The sequence below is a fragment of the Numenius arquata genome, chromosome 9, assembly GCF_964106895.1.
Source record: "Numenius arquata chromosome 9, bNumArq3.hap1.1, whole genome shotgun sequence".
In the NCBI taxonomy this organism is placed as follows: Eukaryota; Metazoa; Chordata; class Aves; order Charadriiformes; family Scolopacidae; genus Numenius; species Numenius arquata.
The window spans coordinates 58,631,904-58,659,279 of record NC_133584.1 but is presented as its reverse complement, the minus strand read 5'-3'; the positions used below and the strand labels follow the sequence as shown (position 1 = coordinate 58,659,279).

The following is a 27,376-nucleotide window of genomic DNA, read 5'->3' as shown; positions in this document are numbered from 1 at the left end:
GGGTTTCAGCATTACAAACCTCAAATTCAGTTTTTAATCTTGCTAAATTACGGGTTTTGGTGAAACCCAACTCCTAGTGAACCAACCCATGCCAGGACCTCTCCTCTGGACCTCAGGTTTAGTCTGGCCACATCAGACCTTCTTAGCCTCCAAAACAGAGTTAGCACAACTCCAGAGCTGCTCCCTGGCGTTGCCTGGGTCAGCATTTACTGGTGCAGACCAAATCCCTGCCCGCACCTCTGCCAACATGTTCAGTGCAGAGAGATTGGAGTTTCAGCCGTGCCCAAGCCCTATGACTTTCCTAACAGGGATGTGCTTTACAGGAATAACCCAGGGAAAAAGCACTCAAGCTTATGCGCACTTGACTCTCCGCATCCTCACCACCAGCTGTGGGATGTTGGCAGTGTCACGGGAGGTGCCACGCTGGGAAGGAGCGGCTGCAGCCCACAGGCACCCCCTTTGACACGGGAAAAGTTTTGGGGTGATGAAAAGGATGGTACAACCAGAGGGGTCTGCCCCTGCGTGAGCACGAGGGCATGAATCGGCCATGTGCATCGAACAAACCCCCCCGCACCCTGGGCTGCATCCCCAGCAGCGTGGCCAGCGGGAGAGGGGGGGGATTCTGCCCCTCTGCTCCGCTCAGGGGAGACCCCCCCCAGTGCTGCCTCCAGCTCTGGGGCCTCAGCACAGGAGAGACATGGAGCTGTTGGAGCAGGGCCAGAGGAGGCCACGGAGATGCTGGGAGGGCTGGAGCCCCTCTGCTGGGAGGACAGGCTGAGAGAGTTGGGGGGGTTCAGCCTGGAGAAGAGAAGGCTCCATGGAGACCTTAGAGCCCCTTCCAGTCCCTCAAGGGGCTCCAGGAAAGCTGGGGAGGGACTCTTGATGAGGGAGGGGAGCCATAGGAGGAGGGGGAAGGGTTTGATATTGAAAGAGGGGAGATGGAGATGAGATGTGGGGAAGAACTTCTTTGCTGTGAGGGTGGTGAGAGCCTGGCCCAGGTTGCCCAGAGAAGCTGTGGCTGCCCCATCCCTGGAGGGGTTCAAGACCAGGTTGGATGGGGCTTTGAGCAACCTGGTCCGGTGGGAGGTGTCCCTGCCCAGGGCAGGGGGTGGCACTGGGTGATTTTTAAGGTCCCTTCCAACCCAAGCCGTTCCGTGATTCTATCACCCATCGCGCAGGGGGGGCCTGAGTTGCCAGGACGATCTTGGAGAAGAGCCACACAAGCGTCTCAGGAATGTTACGGAAAAAGCAGGTGTGGGGTGGGAGCTCTGAATTTTTGGCCTTTTCCATGAGCACACCTGGAGCCGCACTGGGCTGAGCCCCGCGGGGACCCCCCCTGCCCCCCCGGGGCTTCATTCCAGGCAGGTTCCGATCCCAAACTGCGGCTGCTGGCGGCCCCCGCGGGCAGCGACCGCTACCGAGGCGCTTCGGCAAGGGGAACCCCCACAGCTCTGCCCCTGCTCGCCCCGGGGCTCCCGCCGCCTCCAGCCCGGGCGACCGGCCATTTCCCTCCCCGAGCTCCGCCCCTCGCCGCAAGGCCCCGCCCCCTTCCCCGCCCGAGGCCCCGCCCCCCTGTCTCCTCCACCGTTAGGCTCCGCGCCGCTGCCCGCCCGGTGGCTCCGCCCCCTCGCCCCAAGTCTCCGCCCCGCCCCTTGGCTCCGCCCCCCACCCAAAGGCTCCGCCCCCTCTCCGGCTTACTCCCCTCTCACTCCGCCCCTTCCCCAAGCTCCGCCCGCCCACCCCCGTCCTCGCGCCGGTTCTCTTCTCCCATTGGTTCTCCTCCGGCTTTGCCACGCCCCTTTAGGCCAAGCCCCCTCATGCCGTCCCGCCCCCCCACACCCGTAAATCCCGCGGGAGGCGGCGGAACGGTCGCTGCGCGGTCACGGGCCGCGCCGGGCGCTTTTACAGCAACGCCGTTTCCGGTAAGGGCGGGGCGCTGATTGGGCCTGGTGGATCACGTGATCCGCCCCCAACATCCGGGGAAGGGCGAACTTCCGGCCCGGTAGGGCTCCGCCGGGCGCCTGCAAGGAGCGGCGGGGCCCGTGGGTCCTGGGGCAGCTGCGCCCGGCCACGGCCTCCGCCCCGGGGATCCCATCCCGGTCCTCACCCGCTGCCCTCCCCGCCGGGCCCCACTGTGTCAAGCACCGGGGGTCTACCCTCACCCGACCCTCCCCTCGGTTTGGGAGCGGGGCCCTGTGGGGTCGCCGGCCTCCTCAGAGCGAGGGTTGGGGTATCCCCCCGCTCCTCCCTCCCACTGTCCCCCCTGATACCGGGCTGGCTCTCCCCGGCATCAGCGTCAGGTTTTTATCCCCCCTGGCCTTCAGAGGCTTTGCCTACCGGTTGTAGGCCGCCCCCGCGTCCCCCGTCCCGTCCCCATTGCTGTCGCTGAAGTTATCCCCAGCCCCGCCTTGTTTCCTCCACGTTTCCTGGCGAAGGCCTCCCCAGGCTCCTGCCCTCTTGTCTGGCGAGGATGGAGTTTGCGGAGCTGATCAAGACCCCACGAGCGGACAATGTGGCCCTGCACCGCCCTTTCTACCCAGCCGTGGAGGGGACCCTGTGTCTGACCGGCCATCATCTCATTTTCTCATCGCGGCGTCAGGATAATGCCGAGGAGCTGTGGCTGCTGCACTCCAACATCGATTCTATTGAAAAGAGGTAGGCTCCGAAGCTGGTGAGGGGTCTGGAGCACAAGTCTTGTGAGGAGCGGCTGAGGGAGCTGGGGGTGTTCAGCCCAAAGAGAAGGATGCTGAGGGGAGACCTTCTCGCTCTCTACAGCTCCCTGAAAGGAGGGTGTAGTGATGTGGGGGTCGGTCTCTTCTCTCAAGGAACAGGCAATGGAACAAGAGGAACCGGTCTCAAGTTGCTCCAGGGGAGGTTTAGGATGGATATTGGGGAAAACTTCTTCACCAAAAGGGTTGTGAAGCCTTGGAAGAGGCTGCCCAGGGCAGTGGTGGAGTCACCATCCCTGGGGGTATTTAAAAGCCGGGCAGACGTGGTGCTGAGGGACATGGGTCAGTGGTGGGTTTGTCAGTGTTGGGTTGATGGTTGGAGTCGATGATCTGAAAGTTCCCTTCCAACCTGGACAGTTCTACAATTCTAATTTCTCAGCCTACCTGCATCTAATTGTTTGTGTCTCATTATGGCTTGAAAAAGTGCTTGTCAAGACTGGCTCACACCTCAATTGTCTCAAATCCAGGTCTGGAGAGGAAAATAGTCAATGAGAGCCCGTGGTAGAATATTGGCAAAGGCAGGCTAAGTCTCATTTTGTTTGGATATTGATATTTGACTGTTGGACCATGAGGGGTTGTTTTTTGGACATATATAGAGTCAAAATATCCCTGCCCATGGCAGGGGGGTTGGAACTGGATCATCTTTAAGGTCCCTTCCAACCCAAACCATTCTATCATTCGATGTTTTGACACCTTTGTCAACAGTGCTCTGGGATAACTGCTCAGAGAATCTCATCAGTAGCTCTTGAAACACTTTATAAAGGTTTATCTTTACCACTGTTGAGCGGAGATGGAAGCTGAGGCACTCGATGAAGTGATTTGCCTTGGGTCAGCCACCAAAACTGATGGCTGAAATGGAGTCCAGACTTTCTCAGGCCCAGATCAGTCTCCTACTGCTCAACAGCATCATCCCTTTATTGTCTCCATACATCCGACTGCTTTTGGAAATCAATAACGCTTTAACATCATGCTCCTTGTGGGAAGGACGCGGTAAAGCTGAGCTGTGGATGCACCTCTCCATTTTGTTCTTGCCCATCCCCTTCTACAGGGACTTCAGAGATAAATCTTCTTACTGTCACTTCTCTCTGCTTTTTGTGACCTTTGCCCCATCATTTGCTTCCCTCATTGAGTGGCCATCCCATCTCACCTGGTCACTGGCTTCTGCTTCCTCACCTCGGTCCTTTTTTCAGTTTCCTCCTAATATTTTAATTTTTTGTTAATTCCAAAGTCACTCCCCTGTTTCCCCTGCTTTTTAAGGAGATCTGGAAGAATAGATTTCCTTTCCACCAGAAAGACTGGAAAAACCAAGCAGCAGGAATTAAAAATACCAAATTGCCTCGGAGACTGGGTGAAGTACTCGATGCTGCTTAAGTTTGTTCCCGTGTTCCTGATTTCTCCGAGCGTTTCTGAGAAATGCTGCATCTTGGCCTGGGGGTGGAGAGGGGAACAGAGTGGTGGAAACCTAAGGAAATCTGTTCCCATCTAATACGGGAACAGATTTCAGGGTGGTTTGGCCTTGGGTGCTGCACCAGGGAAGGAATAACCCCCTGCACCGGTAAAGGCTGGGGGCTGACCTGCTGGAGGAAAAAGACTTGGGAGTCCTGGTGGACAACAGGATTACTATGAGCCAGCAATGTGCCTTTGTGGCCAAGAAAGCCAATGGCATCCTGGGGGGCATCAGGAAGAGTGTGACCAGCAGGTGGAGGGAGGTCATCCTCCCCCTCTGCTCTGCCCTGGGGAGGCCCCATCTGGAGCACTGGGTCCAGTTCTGGGCTCCCCAGTTCAAGAAGGTCAGGGAACTGCTGGAGAGGGTACAGCAGAGGGCTACAAAGATGAAGAGAGGCCTGGAGCATCTCTCTTGTGAGGAAAGGCTGAGGGACTTGAGTCTTTTTAGTCTGAAGAAGACTGAGGGGGTATGTCATCAATGCTTATAAACACCTAAAGGGAGGGTGTCAGGAGGATGGGGGCAGTCATTTCTCAGTGGTGCCCAGTGACAGGACAAGAGGTAACAGGCACAAACGGGAACATAGGAAGTTCCTTCTAAACATGAGGAGGAACTTCTTTCCTGTGAGGGTGGCAGAGCCCTGGCAGAGGCTGCCCAGAGAGGTGGTGGAGTCTCCTTCTCTGGAGACATTCAGACCCCTCCTGGACACGTTCCTGTGGGACCTGCTCCGGGTGGACCTGCTCTGGCAGGGGGTTGGACTAGATGATCTCCAGAGGTCCCTTCCAACCCCATATCAGTCTGTGATTCTGTGGCCTCATCCTCCTTCCTGCTTGTACTAAACCAGCCGTAGCTCTGTCTTGAAAATGATTATAGGCAGGCTTTTTTTTTCTTTTTTTATTTTCATGAGTTTAGTTGCAATTACAGTGTAAGTTAATACCAAATGACAAAGGAATGTTTTAAATTATGGGGAGGGAGTAGTGCATTGCTGTGATTTATAACAGATACAGCTACGACTCGAAGCCCTTATTGCCAGCCCTGGTTTCTAGAAGGTCTCTGGAGTAAATAGACCTCTCCCTCCCTGGGAGCAGCTTTGTGTGTACGTAACTGCAATGGAACTTTGCCCTATGAAAAGGTAAGAGTATATCCTTAGTGCTGAAGAAAATGGAATAACAAAGCTCTTAAGCCGAAAAAGGTTGTAGAAAGGTCCAGTTTGTCACTACTTCAGGTTATTAGTGCCCAACAGATGTGATGTTGTGCCAGGTTCATTTAAAAAAAAAAAAAAAAAAAAATCTTTTCTCCCACTTTGATATGAGTATCTTTGGTACAAATCAGTGTACTCCCTAATTACCAGGTGTCATGGTTTTGGCCTAATTTACCAAAACCAGACTGACAGATGGCCCTTCCCCTCCCTTCTCCTCCTCCCCGCCCCCCCCCCCCCCCAAAGAGGAGAGAGGAGGAGAAAGAGATAAGGAGATTCAGAAGTTTAGAATGAACTAAATTACTTTATTTTTGTTTTAATGTTAATTCTTCATTAAAGAAGAAAATAATGAAATAGATACAATATATACAAAACCATATCAAGCTCCCAGGATGACAGTCACGTCACCAGCAGGCACTGGGGAAAGTCCCACACTGGACTCAGTGATGGATGGGAACTGGATTCCAGCTCTGGAGTCAGGAACACACGGACCGGGATCAAAGGCAGATGAACAGACAGAGTCCTCTCTGGACGTTGGCCATCGCAGGAAGGGGTTGACCCTTTGATCCCTCAGCTTTTATACTGACCATGGGGCAGATGGGATGGAATACCCCAGTTGGTCAGGTTTGGGTCACCTGTCCTGTCCGCTCCTCCCCACTGATGTGACCCCTCTACGTTTTTTCCATTTCCGACCCCCTAAGGGGGCAAATAACGAAATGGGCTGCCCTTGGTTGTTACAGCAATAAGCATAAGCAAGGGCCTCCCTGCTCACCACCCCTTGGCATGGAGCACAAACATTGGGCTGATCATTCTGAGAACGAGCAGTTTTCTCCACAATATGCCGTTAATTTCAGAGAGTTAGAGGAGGCCGTGCTAGGATGTAAAGTTACAGAACAGAAAATTGGTTCGGTTTTACTTCAAACCGGGACACCAGGTGCTCATCAAACCGCTTCTTAAATTTTTGTAGCCTTTTAAAGCAGCTTATATACGACCTGCAGGGTTTGTTGAGAAGTGGAACAGTCTCCAGGGTTCTTCTCTGTTTTTTTTCTTAAAGAAACATGGGAAGGACGCGCAGCCCCGGCGATGTGTTGTAGCTGCGCTGTGTTACTACGTTGGGGACCTGTGAAATAGCGCGGCAACGAGGGCAACCGACACACAGTCTGGCTCTGCCAGAGTTGCAGAACTCGGTCAAACCGCCCGTAGTTCTTCCTCCAGCACTGTCCAAATGGCAATTACTTCTGCGTGTTAACCTTTGTCTGCACAGAAGAAATAATTAATGACCTTTCAGCTGTAATAATAGTTCTAAAATAAATTACAGGCAGCTTTTGTAGCGCAGGTGAAGGAACCCAAAGCTCAACATGTCTCTTCTTGGAGCGTGTGTGGCCTGACCGAGGGTGAGGCCACGAGGGGCTGAAATTTGGTCCTTCAGGTCTTGCTTCTGCTTCTTGCGTCGTCTTTGGCTGCCACAAGCGCTCCTGCAGCGCATGAGAAGACTCAGATGCTTTTCCATAGTTCACTGCTTTCTGAACTAAAATCCACATCGTTCCTGTGGACATTAGCAGCTGATTAATATAAAGAAAACTCTCGATTCCTGTTCAGACATCATTCTTCTTTCAGGAACGTAAGGAAGACTGGAGAGGGCGTCTGTGAGCTCTGTTTTCTAACGTAGAGCTTTTTCTGGGTTGACTTGTGTTTGAACCAGCGGTGATAAGACCTTAACTTCTCTGAGGTCTGCAGAGCAAATCGCTCCGTGGCACTGCAGGTTGCAGAAACCAAACTTTGTTGTTTAAGACAAGGGAGTGTAACATAGCCAGACTGAAATGTTATTTTAAAAATTCATTTAAACTCAATTTATTATTTTTTTTTTTTAATTCTGTCATGGTTTGGGCTGGGCTGGCCACTAAAACGTAAGACAGATGCTCTTTTACCTCTCTTCCCTTTCAGAGAGGGAAGAGCATCTCCCTTCAGATAAGAGGAGAGAAAATGGGTTGAAAAACAAACTAAATTACTTTAAAGAGTGATTAAGAGTCTCAAGCTCAGCCACCCAGGAGACAACCCTCTAAGTTTCAGTGCATTACTGCAGTGCTGAAACCTCCAGTACTATCAGAAAATACCTGGATACACCTTCTCTTTCTCATGTTTTAAAGAAAAACTGGGAGGAAAACCTTCTCTTTATCTCATATACTTTCACTCGCTGCCATATCACAAAGATGGAATTAAAAAAAAAAAAATAGCAGACCACAACTTGCAAATACCAAATAAAGAGGTGGTTTTGTTTGTTTATTTTTTTTTTGAGATGATATTGCGGACAAATTGCTACTAATAATGGAATTTTGTCTTTTAGGTGTGTGTTGTGGGAAGAGCTAGAAGTCCTCATCACACCTTAGAGGGTCCTGTAGAGGGTCCTGTTCTTAAGAGACTCTTTCTCCGTGTCTTGCTGTAGGTTTGTGGGCTCGTTGGGCACCATCATTATAAAATGCAAAGATCTGCGAATTATTCAGCTGGATATACCCGGAATGGAGGAGTGTTTGAACATTGCGAGCTCGATTGAGGTAAGAATTTATAATGGTAAATAGCACTGAAGTTCTCAGATCTTGATCTGACCTCGACCTCCACAGCTTTTTTTTTTTCCCAGTTAGGAAGTTGATGTTTTGGATTGATGTTTTGGAAGGCAAATGAGAATTGTGGGATATATCTCCTTTCAATTGTTGTAGTATTGCTTGTCAAATAAATTTAAAAATAAAAAAGAAACCCAGCCAAAGAACGCCACAACCCTATTTTTCTTGATCAAGTAGCTTGCCATAGCATTTAGGAAAAAGAAGCTCAGCTTCGTTGAGGCAAAACCAAATCAGAGTGAGTTTCATGTGCCTCAAACAACATTGAGTGACTTCTTTAATAAACAGGTAGATGCCTCGTAGGACGTGTCCTGTTAGTTGGACCTGTTCAGTGTGTGTCTTTATTTGTGCTAAACTCCCCTGCAGGTGACTTAATATTTCAAGCTTAACGGCTGTGTACTTTTTGAGTGGATTAAGTTTGCATCACCAATATCAGAGGAAAACACTCTTTGCTGTATGTTTTTTGGAATAAAATAGCAGTTTGACTAAATTTAGCAGCTGTTTATTCCTCTCGCCCCGCGCAGGCGCTTTCCACCCTGGATTCTGTCACTCTCATGTATCCCTTCTTCTACCGGCCCATGTTTGAAATTGTTGAAGACGGCTGGCGCTCTTTTCTGCCCGACCAAGAGTTTGAGCTCCTCAGTTCCGTGGTGAGTTGGATCTTAAGGATTTGCACGGGTGCTCGGACATTGCAAGGGGTTTGTGGAGTGTTTCACCCAGTAGTGTCTGGACTGGAAATCCTGGGTGATTATAAAAAGCTGTTCTCTGCCTGAAAAGTGGGTGGTGTTCAAATATTCACTCTGTAAACATCAGGCATTTCTGTTTGTGCTAAATATACCTATTTAGCACTTGTGTTTCACCTTCTACAAAAGGAGTTTTGAGGCCTATTTAAAAGTTCCCTGGGAGGACATGAAGGTAGGAAATGTTTTTTGGGTTTTTTTGTTGTTTTTTTTTTCTTTGAGGATGGCTCTCTTTATTGTAAGAACAAATTTAAGACCTTTGGCCTGGGTTTATTCTACTCAACTTTTGCATCTGAAGTGAAGTGGGATGAATCTTTGTCAACTCTTTATTGAAACAAGACTGTTTTTATAAAAAAAATAAAATTGCTAAGGATTTCTAAGCTCTTTAGGAAGATGACAGCAGATAAGGATGCCCAATATGAAATACTCTTAGCTCTAGCTCATGCTGAGGAAATACTGGGAGGTTTTAGAGAACAGGAAACTCCCAGTCTTACTCCTCCAGGTGCTGTGAGCACGTGTTGATATTATTTTGGTACCTGCAGGGTACAAATTGTTCTTGTGGCATTGCCTCTTGTATCTGGTACTCAAACTTAATTTTAGGATGAAATAAAATGAATTTAATATAGTGGGAACTGTCTCAGTTGCAGGAGCTTGCATGTTTTACTAGTGCCTTGGGTTGGCATCTCTGTGTTCCAGGTCTCTGTTTCACATTAAATATGAGCACTTGCTGCATCATCTTTGGTTTCTGAGACCGCATCCATTAGTACAGCATCAAAGAACATTGATTTTTATTTTTTTTTTTCCCCTTTTATCTGCAACCCAGCTTGTCTGCAGCATTTATCACTTCCTGTTGATGACTAACAATGGAATAATACGATTAGCTTGACCAGATTAACGTGATGAAATCACTAGAAAATTAAAGGAGTTCGGAGATACTTCTATTTTTTGTCTCATAATTAGAGTACACTTGCATGTCCTATCCTCATCTGCTGTCAAAAGACATACAAACTGACCTGTGTTTATAACTAGCACCACAGTTTTGGTTTTAATTTCAGCTGGGGAAGTCAAACATGATCAGAGTGGTCTCCTGTTTGGAGGGAAAGCAGCAGACGCTTTCCCAGCTCAGCAGAGGATTTAATGAGAATCAGAAGGGCAGGAGCTGAAGTGCTCTCTGGTGAGAAGGGAGGAGTGGAAGAGCAGGATTGGAGGCAGCTGAAGGAAATCCTTTGGGAGCTCGATGAAAGATTGCAGGAGATGGTTCTGGTTCTGGTCATGTTCTGCTTTCTGTGTGTAGCTGAAATCCTTTTTGGATTTTGGGGATCAAATCACTTCTGATGGTTGTATTTACCAGAGTGATACAATTGCTAACATGCATCCACTGATATGCTGGGTTTTTTTTTTTCCTTTTCCTTGCATTGATAACTTAGTTGTGAACCTCTTGGCTTTCTGAACGTGTGCTCCTTGGAAGGCTTACATTTAAAAATCTAATTATTTTATAGAGCTGTGTTTCAAGGGCAATAATTAATTTCTTTACAATATGCATGTCTAACAGCTGTTGATTAATTCTTGGCTTTTAACCAAATACTTCAGATATAACTCCTTTCTAAGAAAATGGTGACAAAAGCCATGTTCAAAGGATTTATGCTTCCTCACCAACAGATAAATATATCGTTGACCAAATATTTCTTGTTCTGTAACTAAATTTTCTTATGTGACAGGCTAGAACAAGTAAATGGCTGATTTACTTTTTTTTTCCTCCCATAAGTCAAATGAGTGGAATTCAGAAGGTGACATCCCTCTCCATTAAATCATCTGTCTGGATCTGTTATGCCTCACCTTCCCCAATATGGTAACAACTTGTCAAAAACTGCAGTTCCCCCCACACAGTAGCTTTTTTTAATGTATTAATTCCACATTTGTCTGCTACAGGAGAGTTGTTTTAAAACTCTGACACTTTCTATAATGGCAAAGTAAAACTAAGAAAGTTCAGATTAAAAAAAGAGCTAGGTAATACGTTAAAAATTTTGATGATACATTATGGTATTGTACTGTATAATAATAATTTCTCTGTTTATCTTGGCATATGTTGTGCCAAATGTGTTTTTTCTCCCATCACACATACTCCCTGCGTGATTTTCCTCCACTGCATCAAAGTGACAAGGTGTCATCTTGCATTGCCCCTAGAATTCGATGGCAAACACTCGAACGCTCCTCCCCTGCAGCTCAGCTCAGCTCCAGGATTAGGGAGGCTGCTATATTACCATAATATTCTTGTATTTAATCCATTAAGGTGTTAAGGGAAGAACTATGAGACCTTAAAGATGCTATAGACGAATGTATGAATGGAGTAAAAGGTGCTGGGAGGGCTGGAGCCCCTCTGCTGTGAGGACAGGCTGAGAGAGTTGGGGGGGTTCAGCCTGGAGAAGAGAAGGCTCCGGGGAGACCTTGGAGCCCCTTCCAGTGTCTGAAGGAGACCTACAGGAAAGCTGGGGAGGGACTCTTGATCAGGGAGGGGAGCCATAGGACGAGGGGCAATGGTATTAAACTGAAAGAGGGGAGATTGAGATGAGATATTAGGAAGAACTTCTTTGCTGTGAGGGTGGTGAGACCCTGGCCCAGGTTGCCCAGAGAAGCTGTGGCTGCCCCATCCCTGGAGGGGTTCAAGGCCAGGTTGGAGGGGGCTTTGAGCACCCTGGTCTGGTGGGAGGTGTCCCTGCCCAGGGCAGGGGGTTGGAACTGGATGATCTTTAAGGTCCCTTCCAACCCAAACCATTCTGTGATGCATGAGGTGGTTAACGTTTGCTCATCCAGCGTTTGGGTTTGTGTGTTTTGTTTTTGCTTGAAGCACCGGGTAGTACATGCGATTTGGAGTGGTTGTAGGTATGTCAGGTGAAATGTGTAAAGATTTATGTTCTTCACTGTACTACTGCGTAACGAGTGAGTGGCAGAATGGAATTAGAGCGTACACAAGGGGTTTCATCTTCTCCTGAGGAGTCCGAGAAGACCCAATAGGTCAGGGCGGAGCGGTCTCTCTTCTGCCAGCTTCTACACCTGCAGGATACCACAAACTGTAACTGAAAATCAGTTTATTCTTGAAGTTAAGTGGAGTTTATACAATAACAGTATAATTAACACGTAGGTATTTCATTGCCACGAAATTCACTTTCTCCATTCTCTTTTCTTTCCTTTGATTTTTGTTGTAGGAAAGAGCTCAGGGTTCTGGACAGTTCAGCTCTCTGTGCTTTATCTGCTGTGCAGGAGCTGCTTAAAAACCCCTGATTTGTCTGATTTTGGGCTCAGTTTGCAATAGACGGCCCAGATTTTGCTCTTACCAGATGAGCCTCAATCTCTGCCCGCATCTGTTATGCTGCTTGTCCACTCACAATCTGTTTCTAACAGGGCTTGTTGTCTTCTGCCTGTTCCTGGGAATGGCCTCTCTCACTGCTGCTTTACAGGATCCTTCAAGGTCCAGGCTGGTTTCTTGAGTGTTTTTTTTTTTTCAAGGCTTATTAGCAGACCTTGAATTGTTTCACACTGTTTTGTGGAAAAACGACCTCTCTTAGCAATTACAAGTTTTGGGAGAAAGGATAACTGTTGTTTTTGCCTTTCAGTAACGTTTGAAAATCAGTATCTCTGAACAAGTACTAGGACCAGAAAAGTAGAAATGTAAGAGTTAATCCTGTACTGTGTGTTTAAGAAAATCTTTCTGACTACTTCCTTTTTTCTTTGGAGTTCTCTGGTGGTGTCTGAAGATGAGGTCCACCTCTTCTCTTCCACTGCAGTCCTTACTCCTTCCTCTGCCCGCATCTACTGCTGCGCGTAGGTGAATTGCTGTTCCCTCGCTCTTCCAGTTAATAATGGCAATTATTTTTTTTTTTTTTCCTTCCAAATCACAGACAGACCCCAAGCAAAAGCCGGGGAGGGAGACTTGCACTGTCGGGTTTTACTATCGTCTGATAATTGGGAGTATGTTTTAGCAGGCTGAAGCTGGCGTTGCAGCGGTTAAAGGGATCTCTGCAGAGGCAGCGATGCTGCGGGGAGACAAACGGTGCTAATTGCCACCGTGCTAATTGCCACCGTGCGCTCCTCCTCCTTCCCGTGTAACGGGAGACTGTAACTACGTGACATAACAGTATCGTCTGCCTGGTGTTATAAACGCTGAGGAGAGGAGGTTATGGGCAGCATTAAGTTACCAAAGTGGGAGATAAATCAGGTTGATGCTCTCCCATTCCTTTTCATACTGGGGATATCAGTGACAGCCAGTCTCTCAAAAAAAAAAAAAAACCACACCATGGAGTTCTGATTTCTACCTTCTCTATGTCCTATCTGGCAGTAGGTATTTATCAGCTGTATTCTCTATCTATGCATATTTTATTTCACTGTTTTTTTATTTTTCACTATTTCATATTTCATATATTTCATATATATTTCATATATATATTTTTCACTATATTCATATATATTCAATATTCAATATATATTATATTTCACTATTTATTTCTGGGCTGCATAGGGAAGAGTGTGGCTAGTAGGTCGAGGGAAGTCATTCTCCCCCTCTACTCTGCACTGGTGAGGTGACAACTGGAGTATTGCATCCAGTTCTGGGCTCCCCAGTTCAAGAGGGATAGGGAACTACTGGAAAGAGTCCAGCGAAGGGCAACAAAGATGATTAAGGGATTGGAGCATCTCCCTTATGAGGAAAGGCTGAGAGAGCTGGGACTCTTTAGCCTGGAGAAGAGAAGGCTGAGGGGAGACCTTATTAATGCCTATAAGTATCTAAAGGGTGGGTTGAAGGAGGAGGGAGCCAGACTCTTTTCAGTGGTTCCCAGTGAGAGGACAAGGGGCAACGGGCACAAGTTGGAACATAGGAGGTTCCACTCGAATATGAGGAAGAATTTCGTCACGGTGAGGGTGACAGAGCCCTGGAACAGGCTGCCCAGGGAGGTTGTGGAGTCCCCTTCTTTGGAGATTTTCAAGACCCGCCTGGATGCAGTCCTGAGTAGCATTCTCTAAGCAATCCTGCTTCAGCAGGGGAGTTGGACTAGATGATCTATATGGTCCCTTCCAACTCTAAAAAAATTCAGTGAAATTCAGTGAAAATTGCACACAATCATATGAAATGTGCTGTAATTTAACGTAGGCGCCCCAAAAACCTGTAAAAAAAAAAAAAAATCACTGTTGGCGCATTAAAAGCAGGAGCTGGGCCCAGCCGGCCTCCCTGATGTGATCCAGACCTCCTTTCATCTCTGCCTGTGACGTGATTGCCGGAGGCAGTTTAACTTTGCATCTGGGAGAACCTCTGCTTTTTATAAAATGTAGACTTTATACGTTTGGAGAAGCTGTTTTGAGGCTAATGAATAATGAAATAAGCTTACGACAGGGCTGGTGCGGGACTGTCCGGATACTGTAGTAATTGCTGTTCTTAACGATGGTGACACACAACGTGTACCTTTTCTCAGCATCTTTTTTTTTTTTTTTTTTTTTGGCTGCCACCAAAAGGGGACAATTTGGCTGTCTCCTACACCACACATCCTATGCCTTGGATGATACAGTAGTGTTGTGAATCAGATCAGCTTGTTTATCTCATGGAAAGACTTCACTGCCAGAAAACCTTTCTAAATTGATCCTATTTTTCCATTGGGCCAGGAAGCTATTTATATGAGCAGGTACCAGTAAGGAGGTGCCTGTAAGGTGACAGTAAGTCTCTGGAAGAAAGGAAAGAGGAAAAGAAACCGAATTCTGATCAGAGCTGTGTAATTAATGTGTGCTGAGCCAACTTTCTTGAATTGACGTGGGTTTTTTGTGTATTCTGTTGCTGCATAATTTGACTGTCATGCTCTTCTCTTAGTTTCTGTGATACCTGCTTTATCCTCTACCTTTTTGTCTACGTGAGATTTTCTTTGAACACAAATGAGCAGAGTTTTTTATGGCATCTGAGGTCCCTGCCTGCTGCGGTGGCACACAAATGTGTCCCAGTCTGTACTGGAACACCTCAGCTGAGGAGTTAATTAAGGTCTTGTTTGTTTTCTCACGCCTGTGTCATCTCGGTGCATGGGAAGTAAAAAAAATCCACCTTGAAAGCAGCTGCCTGTTCCTCTTCGAAGGGTTTTTATATTTCATTTTAACTTCTTTGTGTCTGGAGCTTTTACGGCCAAATTTGACTGCTGTGCTACCGCTCTTTTTAAGGATTTAATGCTGCTGTTAAAATCAAAACGTAAAGGCTTTGAGGTCCTTTTCCCCGCCCAGGTTTCTGCCAGCAGGTTTTGTTGGCCGTAAGGAATACGGGATAAGGATGCTCTGACTGAAGATGCAGCCCAACCAAACCACTGTCCTGCTATCGAGGACCATGAGATCAGTTCCCTGCAAAACTTTAGACAAGGTTCTACAGGAAGACAACAGGATGACCATGAGCCAGCAATGTGCCCTTGTGGCCAAGAAGGCCAATGGCATCCTGGGGGGCATCAGGAAGAATGTGACCAGCAGGTGGAGGGAGGTCATCCTCCCCCTCTGCTCTGCCCTGGGGAGGCCCCATCTGGAGCACTGGGTCCAGTTCTGGGCTCCCCAGTTCAAGAAGGACAGGGAACTGCTGGAGAGGGTACAGCAGAGGGCTACAAAGATGATGGGGGTCCTGGAGCATCTCTCTCGTGAGGAAAGGCTGAGGGACTTGAGTCTTTTTAGTCTGGAGAAGACTGAGGGGGGATGTCATCAATGCCTATAAACACCTAAAGGGTGGGTGTCAGGAGGATGGGGGTCAGTCTTTTTCAGTGGTGCTCAGTGACAGGACAAGAATAAATGGGCACAAACTTGTACATAGGAAGTTCCATCTAACCGTGAGGAGGAACTGCTTTCCTGTGAGGGTGGCAGAGCCCTGGCAGAGGCTGCCCAGAGAGGTGGTGGAGTCTCCTCTGGAGACATTCAAACCCCTCCTGGACACGTTCCTGTGGGACCTGCTCTGGGTGGACCTGCTTTGGCAGGGGGTTGGACTGGATGATCTCCAGAGGTCCCTTCCAACCCCATATCATTCTGTGATTTTGTGTTCTGCTGTGTGGCCCTGGGGAAAATGCATCTCATGGCCTTTTGATGTGCTTGAATGGTGTCCTTCATGCACCAGGCTGTGCTGTGGGACCAGCCCAGAAGCAGCAAGCCCTCCATGAAGGCTGGGCTTGTTGGAAGCTGAGGTTAAGACAGTGTCACCTTTTTCCAGCCTGGACTTCTTTAAGTGAGGATTCCTCATTACTGAGGCTGCTCGTTAACCTTTGGTTTTGCCTGAGATGGAGCCATGTCCTGTGTCTGACCCTGGGTATGGGGTAGCCAGAGCTCTCGTGCCAAGTACCTGTGAGGGTGCAGGGTGCCAACATTCAGCAATTTTTTCACAAGTGTTTGGCTGCAGGAAGCTCAAAAATTATATAACAGGAGGTGACGATGAGACCTTTTGTGCTTGAGATGCTGTGTTGGTTCCAGGAGGTGCTTTTGGAGAGATGGCTGTGGTGCTTTACATAGAAGAGAACTGAGCTGGAAATGTTAAAATACAATTTTAACTTCGAAGCAGCTTTGCCATCTGGAGTTGTTGGGCATTCTTGGCCACCTTTGTCTTGTGGACGGTGCTACGAACTCCACTGTCAGCACAGATAGAGGTTTGAGCCCGTGTTACGTGCATCTAAATCAACCTTTTTTTTTTTTTTTTTTCCACTAAAACTGCTGATGGAGGAATACATTTCTTCTCTGGAGTGTCCCCAAGGGAGTGACATGCCCTGCTCTTACTTGCTATGAGACTGAAGCTATTTGGGAATGCAGTAAGTTTTATTATAGTACTTACTGCAGACGTGCTCTCTGCCGGGTCTGTGAAATAATTAAAAGCTACAATCACCCATTTCTGACGACGTGGACTTATTTTTGTGCTGTTTGTTGAGGATATGGATAAACCAGACGAGGAACTGTTGTTCAACAATCCTACCCTTCAAGAACCAGTGTCACCTGGTAATTTCTTCCGTTGTCTACGAGTTTTATCTGCACACTGGGTAACGAGCTTCTGGGAGCTGCTGCAAGGGGACACTGTGATTAGAGGCAGCATCAAGAGGTATGGGGGAAAAATAATCAGTCAACAGACCTATAAATGGATACTAAAAGGGCTCAGCAGGGATATACCTTCTAATATCTGTATTAGAACATCCGAGAGGTAGGGGATGAGGAGCACACAGCAGAGAGTGGCCAGGTTTGGTTTTTGTTCTTGACCAGCATCTCTTTTGCCAGACTTTTTGTTGTCAACTGGATATGGTGCTGGATTTGATCTGATTAGCATGATTATACAGATTCCTGCATAAACAGAAGTGATTATGCCAGTAGTGACAACTGAGCTTTCCTCTGTGGTGCAAATGGAATAGGTCACCAATATCTCTCTGTCGGTGTGTGCTTTACTCTGAATATGGTTTCTCTTCCCTAGTATTGTGTTGTTCCTTTTCCCTACCATATTATGGTGGTGTTCTGTTTTTTGACCCAAAGCCTGTATGTTCTTATCTCTTTCAGACAGATGAATGGCGTCTAAGCTGCATCAATAAGGAATTCTCTGTCTGTCCCTCCTACCCTCCGGTTGTCATTGTCCCCAAATCCATCGATGATGAAGCCCTTCGGAAAGTTGCCATGTTTCGCCACGGCAGTCGCTTCCCAGTCCTCAGCTATTATCATAAGAAGAATGGGATGGTGAGTTGCTTTTGAGTAGTGGTTGTACCTGGAAGGAAGTACATGAATCTATTTGTTTAATGAAAAAACAACTTGTGCTCTAGACTTAATACAACTTGTGAGATGTGCAAACCTTATGAAGTTCAACCAGGCCAAGTGCAAGGTCCTGCATCTGGGTCAGAGTAATCCTAAACACAAATTCAGGCTGGGTAGAGAATGGACTGGGAGCAGCCCTGAGGAGAAGGACTTGGGAGTGCTCATGGATGAGAAGCTCATCACAAGCCAGCAACATGTGCTGGCAGCCCAGAAAGCCCCCCGCACCCTGGGCTGCATCCCCAGCAGCGTGGCCAGCAGGGAGAGGGGGGGGATTCTGCCCCTCTGCTCTGCTCTGGGGAGACCCCCCCCAGTGCTGCCTCCAGCTCTGGGGCCTCAGCACAGGAGAGACATGGAGCTGTTGGAGCGGGGCCAGAGGAGGCCACGGAGATGCTGGGAGGGCTGGAGCCCCTCTGCTGTGAGGACAGGCTGAGAGAGTTGGGGGGGTTCATCCTGGAGAAGAGAAGGCTCCGGGGAGACCTTGGAGCCCCTTCCAGTCCCTCAAGGGGCTCCAGGAAAGCTGGGGAGGGACTCTTGATGAGGGAGGGGAGCCCTAGGAGGAGGGGGAAGGGTTTGACACTGAAAGAGGGGAGATTGAGATGAGGTATAGGGAAGAAGTTCTTTGGTGTGAGGGTGGTGAGACCCTGGCCCAGGTTTCCCAGAGAAGCTGTGGTTGCCCCATCCCTGGAGGTGTTCAAGGCCAGGTTGGAGGGGGCTTTGAGCCACCTGGTCTGGTGGGAGGTGTCCCTGTCCCTGTTGAGCAACCTGTCTGGTGGGAGGGCAGGGGGGTTGGAACTGGATGATCTTTAAGGTCCCTTCCAACTCCCACCATTCTGTGATTCTATACATTGGCTCCTTTAATTTTCCAACTTATTAAGTGTGTGCAGTGAAACTGGTTGTGGGTGATGGAATGAGTAATCTCCATCCTAGAAATAGCTATTCATCTGCCTGTTTGGGAGCGTACGTGGCATGAGCTCGCTCACAGCAGTAAGAGCAAGATGAGACTTGCAAAGCCACCGCTGGCACCCTAGCTCGCTTTGTCTGCCAAGAGGCTTCACACTGAAAGAATGGCAGAAAGCACATTGTCCTGTCTCTGGGTGGTGGGCTGTCTCCTTCGTAATGGAGTCACGATGACAGTGAGCGTGCCCAGAGCCAGCTCCGCTTCTGCTTTGGAACTGCCAAATGAGTGATCAGAACAATCTGTTCTCTGAGCCTGGCAGTTTAACGTGTTTCAGGAGCAGCAAATCCTTGGTGTTACGCAGCCTTCACCACCTCTCAACGAGCCAAAACTTAATTGAGCGACTGATACGCTGTAATTAAGAAATGCGCTTTATGAAATCGTTGAGTAATTCTTGGTATCTCTCGCTGATGTAACTGGTCCTGAGGATGTTGGGATGTCCAACCTGCGGCTTGTAAACTCGATCCGGGCTCCTGAATCGAATGCTCCGATGTGTTCTCACCCCCTGTTGCCAGGATTTGTAAGCCCTGAATTAGGGGTTGTCCGGTCTGACTTAAGCAATTTTCCTTCGCCTTAAAATCAGCCGCCCCCCAACTTCCTAATGGTCCTGCCTTCTGCTTTTTCTCAACTTGAATGAAAACCGTTGAAGGAAGATTTGTTCGATTATCTCCCCAAATTGTGCGCGTTTCAAGCGTGAGGAATATAAAAGAACGTTTGGCTGGGAGCGTTTGGACACGTGGCGGTAACGCTCTCTGTCACGTTGCTCTCCTGACTCCGAGTCCTCACGTGTCGCTGGGGTTGCCGACTGCCCGCCCTCGCGTTTCGGTTATCGTTTGAGCTGCTGGGATGCCTTCTGAATTGAAAAGGCATTTGCTAAAGAGAAATCTCGGCTACTAAATCTGTGGACCTCAGGTTTATTTGTCTAGCTACTGGGTAAAACTATTTAATAGGCATCTTTAAGACATGAATGACATGATTGTCTTAAAAATGGAGTTGGGAAGAGACCTTAAAGATGACAATCCTGAAAATGCTGGTTTATAAAAGAACCTTCAGCGGAAAGCCAGTTCAGTAGCTCACAAAGATGGTACTACATGAATAATTCAAGGGATAAAGCATCTGGAAGATGTCATAGAATCACAGAACTTTGTAGGTTGGAAGGGAGCTTTGAGATCATCGAGCCCAACCATCAACCCAACACTGACAAACCCACCACTGACCCATATCCCTCAGCACCATCTGCGTGGCTTTTAAGTATCTCCAGGGATGGTGACTCCACCGCTGCCCTGGGCAGCCTCTTCCAAGGCTTGACAACCTTTTTGGGGAAGAAATTGTTCTTAATATCCATCCTAAACCTCCCCTGGCACAACTTGAAGCTGTTTCCTCTTGTCCTATTGCCTGTTCCTTGGGAGAAGAGACTGACAGCCCCCCTGGCTACACCCTCCTTTCAGGGAGTTGTAGAGAGCGAGAAGGTCTCCCCTCAGCTTCCTTTTCTCCAGGCTGAACACCCTCAGCTGCTCCTCACAAGACTTGTGCTCCAGACCCCTCACCAGCTCCTTTGTCCTTCTCTGGACACGCTCCAGCCCCTCAATGTCTTTCTTGTTGTGAGGGGATCAAACTTGAAGCAGATGGAAGTAGAAAATGCGGTGAGGTGAGAGTAGCACTTGGTGGTGTAACTCCCCAGAGAAGACCTGGAGATCCAGGAGGATCCCACTTGAATTTTACCCCTGAACTGATAAGGAAGCTTTTTAAGGTTGAGTTATTTCACACTCTCACCCTTTGTAACAATGGCCTGAGCTTTAAAGGAGAATGGGAGCATCCTGTGTGAATTTTGGTAGCACATGTTTCTAGAGGTCCTTTCCCCATCCCTGGTGTTGAGACCTAACGCCTCGATTTGCAGCCTGTATTTAGAGAGCCCTAAGAAATCCTCCCTTGGGAGGGGTGTCCTTCGCACAGTGACTTTAAACCTCCATTGTCAGCTTGGAAGTGGCTTTCAATCATCAGTTTATCCATTTCCAGTGCCTAATTTATGACTATTTGTCTCCACAGGTCATGATGCGAAGTAGCCAGCCCCTTACAGGTACAAATGGGAGACGGTGTAAAGAAGACGAGAAGCTAATTAACGCCACGCTCCGGCCTGGCAAGCGCGGCTACATCATTGATACGAGGTCACTGAACGTTGCCCAGCAGGCCAGGGCCAAAGGAGGGGGTTTCGAACAAGAAGCCCACTATCCCCAGTGGAGGAGGATTCACAAATGTATTGAGAGGTGGGTGAAGTCACTCAGGCTCTCCTCCTCCTTGGCTTTGTAGGGTTGAGTTTGGCAGAGCCATGCCAGGTTCGTAAAGTATTTGATGCTGTGAGAAGGCCCCGTGTGTCCTGTCAACAGGGTCACGTTCCTTTTTTGGCAAAATTGTGGGATGTGGATGATAAAGGTATGTGGGTTTGGAAAGCTGTATTGGTCATAAAACCGTAGAATGGTTTGGGTTGGAAGGGACCTTAAAGACCATTGAGTTCCATGTGGAGACAAGTTACTAAGTTAAATAGACTTTTGGTCCAATGTTGTTCAACTGCTCTTAAGCCTTATTTTTGGGGAATCCTTCTACACAGGCACACAGTAATGTTACTGGAGCTTCTGGAAAGCAGTCAGTCCCCTCGTCACTGAATAGGCCAGCTCCTGAAGAGGTGATATAAGGAATTTCCTGGCTGTTGATTTGAACTATTTGGTTTTGCTTCTAAAAATGTTATGTGGATTTAAATTTGATGGTGATTATTTTACAGGTGGGCATAACCATCAGATAGAGAGGAATGAGTAAACCACTGTATGTGAAGACTAAATATCTCATGCTCGTTATTTGGCGTTGTCATCTTTTTTGAGATCTGTTCTGTTAGAATCCTCTGTTAGACCTCAGCACACACAGGGATTGGGGTTGAGTGGCTTTGAATCCATCGGTATTGTGGTGGCCCTGGAAGGCATAGTGTGAAACAAGACTAGAGAAATATTTGGTTTTATCAGCTGCAGGCTGAATACCAGCTTTCCAGGGCTTGAGAATGTAATTCAATAACTGCAGAAGTGATACAAAAGGTGTTCCCTTCCCCCCTATTTTTCTTACATTCTTAAGAAATCGGCCAAGCTAATCTTAGTGTGGTTCTACATTGAGAAGTTGAGCCTGGTATAAAATCCCCTGTGTTACAGTGGAGTCGTGGCCTTGTGATGGATGGTTTTCAGATGACTCTGAGCTCTGTAGGTTAAAACTCCCCCAAAACTTCTGGTGTAGTAGAGAGAATGAAGGTGCAGTGCTTGAAGCTTGGCTGACGCTTGCCAGGTGGCAGCCAGATTTGTATTTGCTGATGGGAGTGAGACCAAAACACATTGTACATGGAAAGTGTAAGATACAGGTGAACACACAGGGTTCAGGTAAGATAAGGAAAAGGCCGTACTGCTGTAATGCCTTCCAAAGCAATTTCTTGTAAAAGGTAAGAGATTACTTATGTCTAAAGTGTGGTATTCTGCCAGCAGTTAGCCATGGCTTGGGATTTCACAGTGAAAACAGGTTTGCTGAAGGAGGAGACGTGACTTCTATAGGGTTGTACTTTTTTTGAAATAACTGCACATAAATAGTTGTGCAGAGGAGGCTATAAAGATGATTCAAGGGCTGGAGCCCCTCTGCTGTGAGGACAGGCTGAGAGAGTTGGGGGGGTTCAGCCTGGAGAAGAGAAGGCTCCGGGGAGACCTTGGAGCCCCTTCCAGTCCCTCAAGGGGCTCCAGGAAAGCTGGGGAGGGACACTTGATGAGGGAGGGGAGCCATAGGACAAGGGGCAACAGTTTTAATCTGAAAGAGGGAAGATTTAGATTCGATGTAAATTCGAAGATTTAGATTCGAAGGAAGAACTTCTTTGCTGTGAGGGTGGTGAGACCCTGTCCCAGGTTGCCCAGAGAAGCTGTGGCTGCCCCATCCCTGGAGGGGTTCAAGGCCAGGTTGGACGGGGCTTTGAGCAACCTGGTCTGGTGGGAGGTGTCCCTGCCCAGGGCAGGGGGGTTGGAACTGGATGATCTTTATGGTGTCTTCTAACCCAAACCATTCTATGATTTTGAGATCAGTGTATTTCTGTAAGCACGTTGTCCTGCTTGTTATGTTACTGCTTATGTTTTCAACAATATTTTGCTTTTCCCACAGGTTTAATATTCTGCAGGAAAGCCTCATCAAACTTGTGGAAGCTTGTAACGACCAGTCGCACAATATGGACCGCTGGCTCAGTAAACTGGAAGCTTCCAACTGGCTGACCCACATCAAGGAGATACTGACTGCGGCTTGCCTGGCTGCTCAGTGCATTGATAGGTAAATCTTTTTCAGAGAGCCTTTGGAGTTTCTCATTCTCTGATTACAGATTACTTGTTAAATACCCCTATTTCCACTTTTAGTAACTGGCCACCGTGAACTGGTTTGCACGAGCAAGATACTGTTTCTTCATGCTCAAGGAATGTTCCTCCAGTAAATCATACTTGCATTTTTAGAAGTACAAGCCTGAGGGAGGAAATCTTGACTAAGGATAGATACTAGATCATCTAGTTAAGGTATATTCCTGTGTCTGATGCTACCCATCTAATTCGGTGAGTTTTATTGAAGCTTTAAGTTAGAATGTACCCATTTGAAATGCTGTTTGGTAGCTAGTAAAGTGAGAACACCAGAGATTTTTTTAAAAAAAGGTCATTTTTCTTTTTTAGCTGAAAGTTTCCAATACTCTACCTTGCCTCTGGAGACTAAAACAGTGTCATTTCCTTGTGTTCCCCGGGAATTGGTCCAGTGCTTTTTTCCTCTTGAAATTTTTATCTCCATAGTTCTACCGAAGCAGGCCTGTTCATCCCTTTTAAGTGTTTGTGTCCTCTTTTAACCTGATGTTATTTCTTTCGTAAATACCGCTGACTTGGCTAACTTGTCCTCAAAATGTATTCAGACCTCAGGCCTGAGAGCAAAAACTAGCTGGCAGGTGCCAGGGTTTGTAAGACCAAGTGCAGGGGACTAAATGTGATTTCTTTATGGCTCCGAGAGGGGAAAGCCCGTCTTGAAACTCAGGGAAAAGCTGGCTTTTCATAGCAGCTTTGGGGATGTGTTACACACAGGCAGGCTGAAATGCCATCTCATAGATAAAACAGCATTAGTGCAATAAAACATGATTTGCTGTGCTTTTTAAAAGGACTGACTGTGCCTGTTTAGTTATTGACTGTCCTCTTGATCAATAGTTTTATCTGTAATTCTTTCCTGCGTGTGCATAATGAGAAACACCGGTGACGAAACTCCTCTGGCTTGTTGGGACAGCGGACAATTTCATCATTTTTAACTTCAGCTTCCCTTTTTCTGTTTACCCAGAGCTTTGGAAGGCTGGCTCAGCTCTGCTGCCTCCCTCAGAGCCCAGAGGGAATGGCTGGGTCAGATCTTGCAGCATCTTAAAGATGCCTGAAAAGATGAAAAGGGAAAATAAGGGGAAAAGGAGAGAGTATCTGAAGATTATCTGTACTGTGGAGGGACTGGGTTTGTTTTAGACATAGGACTATAGACAAAGATGTTGCAGTGTTCAAGGTATAGATCTTTATACTTTTCATTTCAAAAAGGGATGTGTACAGGGTTACTTGGTAGATTGGTCTTTTTTACCCATGCTTTGCTGCTTAGGTTGGGTCTCTGCGCAGGAAGAAACACATCCTGCAGTTAATTTCCTTTCTGGGTGTAAGGATGTCAGCAGAAGTGAGACATTGGGTCAAAGCTTGGGAAGAGTAATGAATACTATTTAATACCATCCAGTCCTTCCCTCAGGAGATTCTGGTGTTGTATCCCAACACAGCCAGGGATGGAGGAATAGGGAAAGGAATCGGCTGTCCTGAACAGTCCTCACAGCCTGTGGGCCCCTGTAAAAACCTTCCTGCCCCAGTCTCTGAGCTTCTTCTGCTCCTCACATTGTTCTGCTGATTCACTTGTGCTGGCTGGTGAGTGAGAAGCCTTTGTGCTTGGCTCTCTGACAAGCTTCCTTGCTCAGCACACCAACTCCTCTGCCTTTGTGGAGGCCAAGCTCTGCAATATCTTTCTCCTGAAATGGTTTAATTTTCCTGCAGTAAACTCCAATTGAAGCCCAAATACAATTAAGCCTAGGTTTGAGCAAGAATCTCATAGTATTGTTTTGCAGAGCATCTGGGGGGATGGTATGTCTTCATTGCAGTGTTTACGGGAAGGTTTCAGAGCCCTCAGCAAAACAATAAACGACACAAGCAGATTTTGAGATGCATTTCCATGCTATGACTCAAAGGGGTACCAATTCAAAATAGTCAGCACCACAAAAGAGATTTCACTGCACATCTTCGGTCAACATCGCAAAGGTTCTGGATTTCCAGGGTGCTTAGGAAGAAAATAAGCACTCAGTGATGCAGAATGCAACACTCCGGTTAGTGTTGGTGAGGATCCAGGTGGAGACGGTGGTTTGGCTTCCATGTGGGGTGGGGAGTAACTTATGGGAGGGAGGAAAGGGTAAAGAGCCAGCAAAACCTCAGGATAGCAGCACCAGTGTCCATGGGATGCATATGGCATCCATACATCTTTGGGATATGTTCTGCTCATTCACACTCTTATTCCTTTCCACCTTTTTCTTTGTCAGGGAAGGTGCATCAGTGTTAGTCCACGGGACCGAAGGAACCGATTCCACACTCCAGGTAACTTCTCTGGCGCAGATTATCTTGGATCCAAGGTGCAGGACCATCTGTGGCTTTGAATCTCTTGTTGTGAGGGAGTGGCTGCAGGTAAGAAATGCCTGTGGACAAAGCAACGATCTATTCCAGTGACAGTTGTGTTGGGAAATAGCCCAAGAGGCAGCAAACAGGTTGGGCCTTGTTGCAGCCCTGCTGAGTGTGAATGGCCTTTGTCCCAAGAGCAACATCATTAACTGAGTCACTTATACCTCCAGGACTCTGTGGGGCTTCTCATGGTAGTTTTTTGGGGTTAGGGAGCTGCCTGTTTTGTGTGCTGAGGGTGAACGTCTCTGTAGAGAACACTGTTGAGACTAAAAGACAAAACTTTCGTCCCAGTCTTTGTACTCTTGCAACTAATCATAGAATCACAGAATGGTTTGGGTTGGAAGGGACCTTAAAGACCATCCAGTTCCACCCCCCTGCCATGGGCAGGGACACCTCCCACCAGACCAGGTGGCTCAAAGCCCCCTCCAACCTGGCCTTGGACCCCTCCAGGGATGGGGCATCCATAGCTTCTCTGGGCAACCCAGGCCAGGGTCTCACCACCCTCACAGCAAAGAATTTCATCCTAAGATCTAGTCTAAATCTCCCCTCTTTCAGTTTAAACCTGTTTCCCCTCGTCCTATGGCTCCCCTCCCTGATCTAGAGTCCCTCCCCAGCTTTCCTGGAGCCCCTTGAGGGACTGGAAGGGGCTCCAAGGTCTCCCCAGAGCCTTCTCTTCTCCAGGCTGAACCCCCCCAACTCTCTCAGCCTGTCCTCACAGCAGAAGGGCTCCAGCCCTCCCAGCATCTCCGTGGCCTCCTCTGGCCTCGCTCCAACAGGTCCTTTTCCTTCCTGTGCTGAGGACTCCAAAGCTGGACACAGTACTCCAGGTGGTGTCTCCCCAGAGCGGAGCAGAGGGGCAGAATCCCCCCCCTCTCCCTGCTGGCCATGCTGCTGGGGATGCAGCCCAGGATGTGGGGGGCTTTCTGGGCTGCCAGCGCACATTGCCGGCTCATGTTGAGCTTCTCGTCCATCATAATATCCTCAGCCTGGTCCTTCACCAGTTTGTTCTTGGTAAAGTTCTCTGATCAGGCTATTTTTAGCCTGAAAAGGCTAAAAAGGCTATTATTGTAGCCTGAAAAAGGCAGCAAAGTTGGTCGTGGTCACTAGCAACTTGTTACTGGATGCTCGACTTAATTACAGTTGTAGAAAAGAGCAGTAATAGCACAGTTGCATGGACAGAACTAGCTCTGAAGTCTTTTTGCTACACGTACTCACATACCATTGCTCTGTACGTGATGCTCTTTCTGGTTCTTACCCATAGGCTGGTCACCCTTTTCAGCAGCGCTGTGCCCAGTCGGCCTATTCAAACAGCAAGCAGAAATGGGAGGCCCCGGTGTTTCTCCTCTTTTTGGACTGTGTGTGGCAAATTCTTCGTCAGTTCCCTTGCTCTTTTGAATTCAACGAACAGTTTCTCATTATGCTCTTTGAACACGCTTACGCTTCGCAGTTTGGGACTTTCCTGGGAAACAACGAAAACGAGAGGTTGGTGAGGATGTTTGCTTTGAACCCTTTAAATATCGGGCTGTATTTGATCAAAAAAAAAAAAAAGTCTCTTGGTTTGAAAAAGGGTGAGGGTGCTTGTGTGGTCTTCCAGGTGAGCTTCTCTTGTTGCAGTTGTGTTGTCTGCTGCGATGTTGAAGGAGTTTGTCCCTCCTACAAGTGGGACATCTGTGACTAAAGACATTTGTGGTTTGGTTGTGGAGTTGAATTAGTCTTCTCCCAGTCCGAGTTAATACCTTCAACTGTCTTTTCTGGCCTTGAAAAATCTCCACCCGTCACCAGTTTATATAGTCTGTTATGCAGGAGATCTTTCCATAAAAGAATAAACAGTTGGAGTTCAAGTGATGTGAGTCACAGCTGTAGGAAGCAAACTTGCCCGTGCGGGCCTGGAGAAGAAGGTCAATGCAGTCAGAAGCTGAAGCTGGAAAGCTTGGTTCTTGCCTCAGCTGTCAGGGATAAACATGGCTCTGTAGCCTGGTGGTTCCAGGAAGCGGAAAATAAAGAAGTTCTTTCAGAAGAGTCTGCCTCACAGTTACACCTTGGCAAAAGTTTTGCTTGTTTGGCTACGAGTGTGGTGATTAGGTTTGAGGTCTCTTTGACCGTGCAGTAGTAGAGAAGTTTAACAGAAGTTCAACAGAAGGACCAAAAAT

The 27,376-nt window shown here is 47.7% G+C and overlaps 1 protein-coding gene across 1 annotated transcript in view; it reads left to right on the top strand.

Moving 5' to 3' along the window:
* Nucleotides 1-1,978: 1,978 nt before the first annotated feature.
* MTMR9 (myotubularin related protein 9) overlaps nucleotides 1,979-27,376 on the top strand; it is a 29,717-nt gene continuing 4,319 nt past the window's right edge. The window contains exons 1-8 of the mRNA XM_074153340.1: nucleotides 1,979-2,655; nucleotides 7,815-7,923; nucleotides 8,511-8,636; nucleotides 17,250-17,423; nucleotides 20,500-20,717; nucleotides 22,627-22,788; nucleotides 25,091-25,232; nucleotides 26,488-26,708. Coding sequence (XP_074009441.1) covers nucleotides 2,471-2,655; nucleotides 7,815-7,923; nucleotides 8,511-8,636; nucleotides 17,250-17,423; nucleotides 20,500-20,717; nucleotides 22,627-22,788; nucleotides 25,091-25,232; nucleotides 26,488-26,708 — 1,337 coding nt within the window. The 5' untranslated portion in view covers nucleotides 1,979-2,470. The remainder of the gene's footprint in view (nucleotides 2,656-7,814; nucleotides 7,924-8,510; nucleotides 8,637-17,249; nucleotides 17,424-20,499; nucleotides 20,718-22,626; nucleotides 22,789-25,090; nucleotides 25,233-26,487; nucleotides 26,709-27,376) is intronic.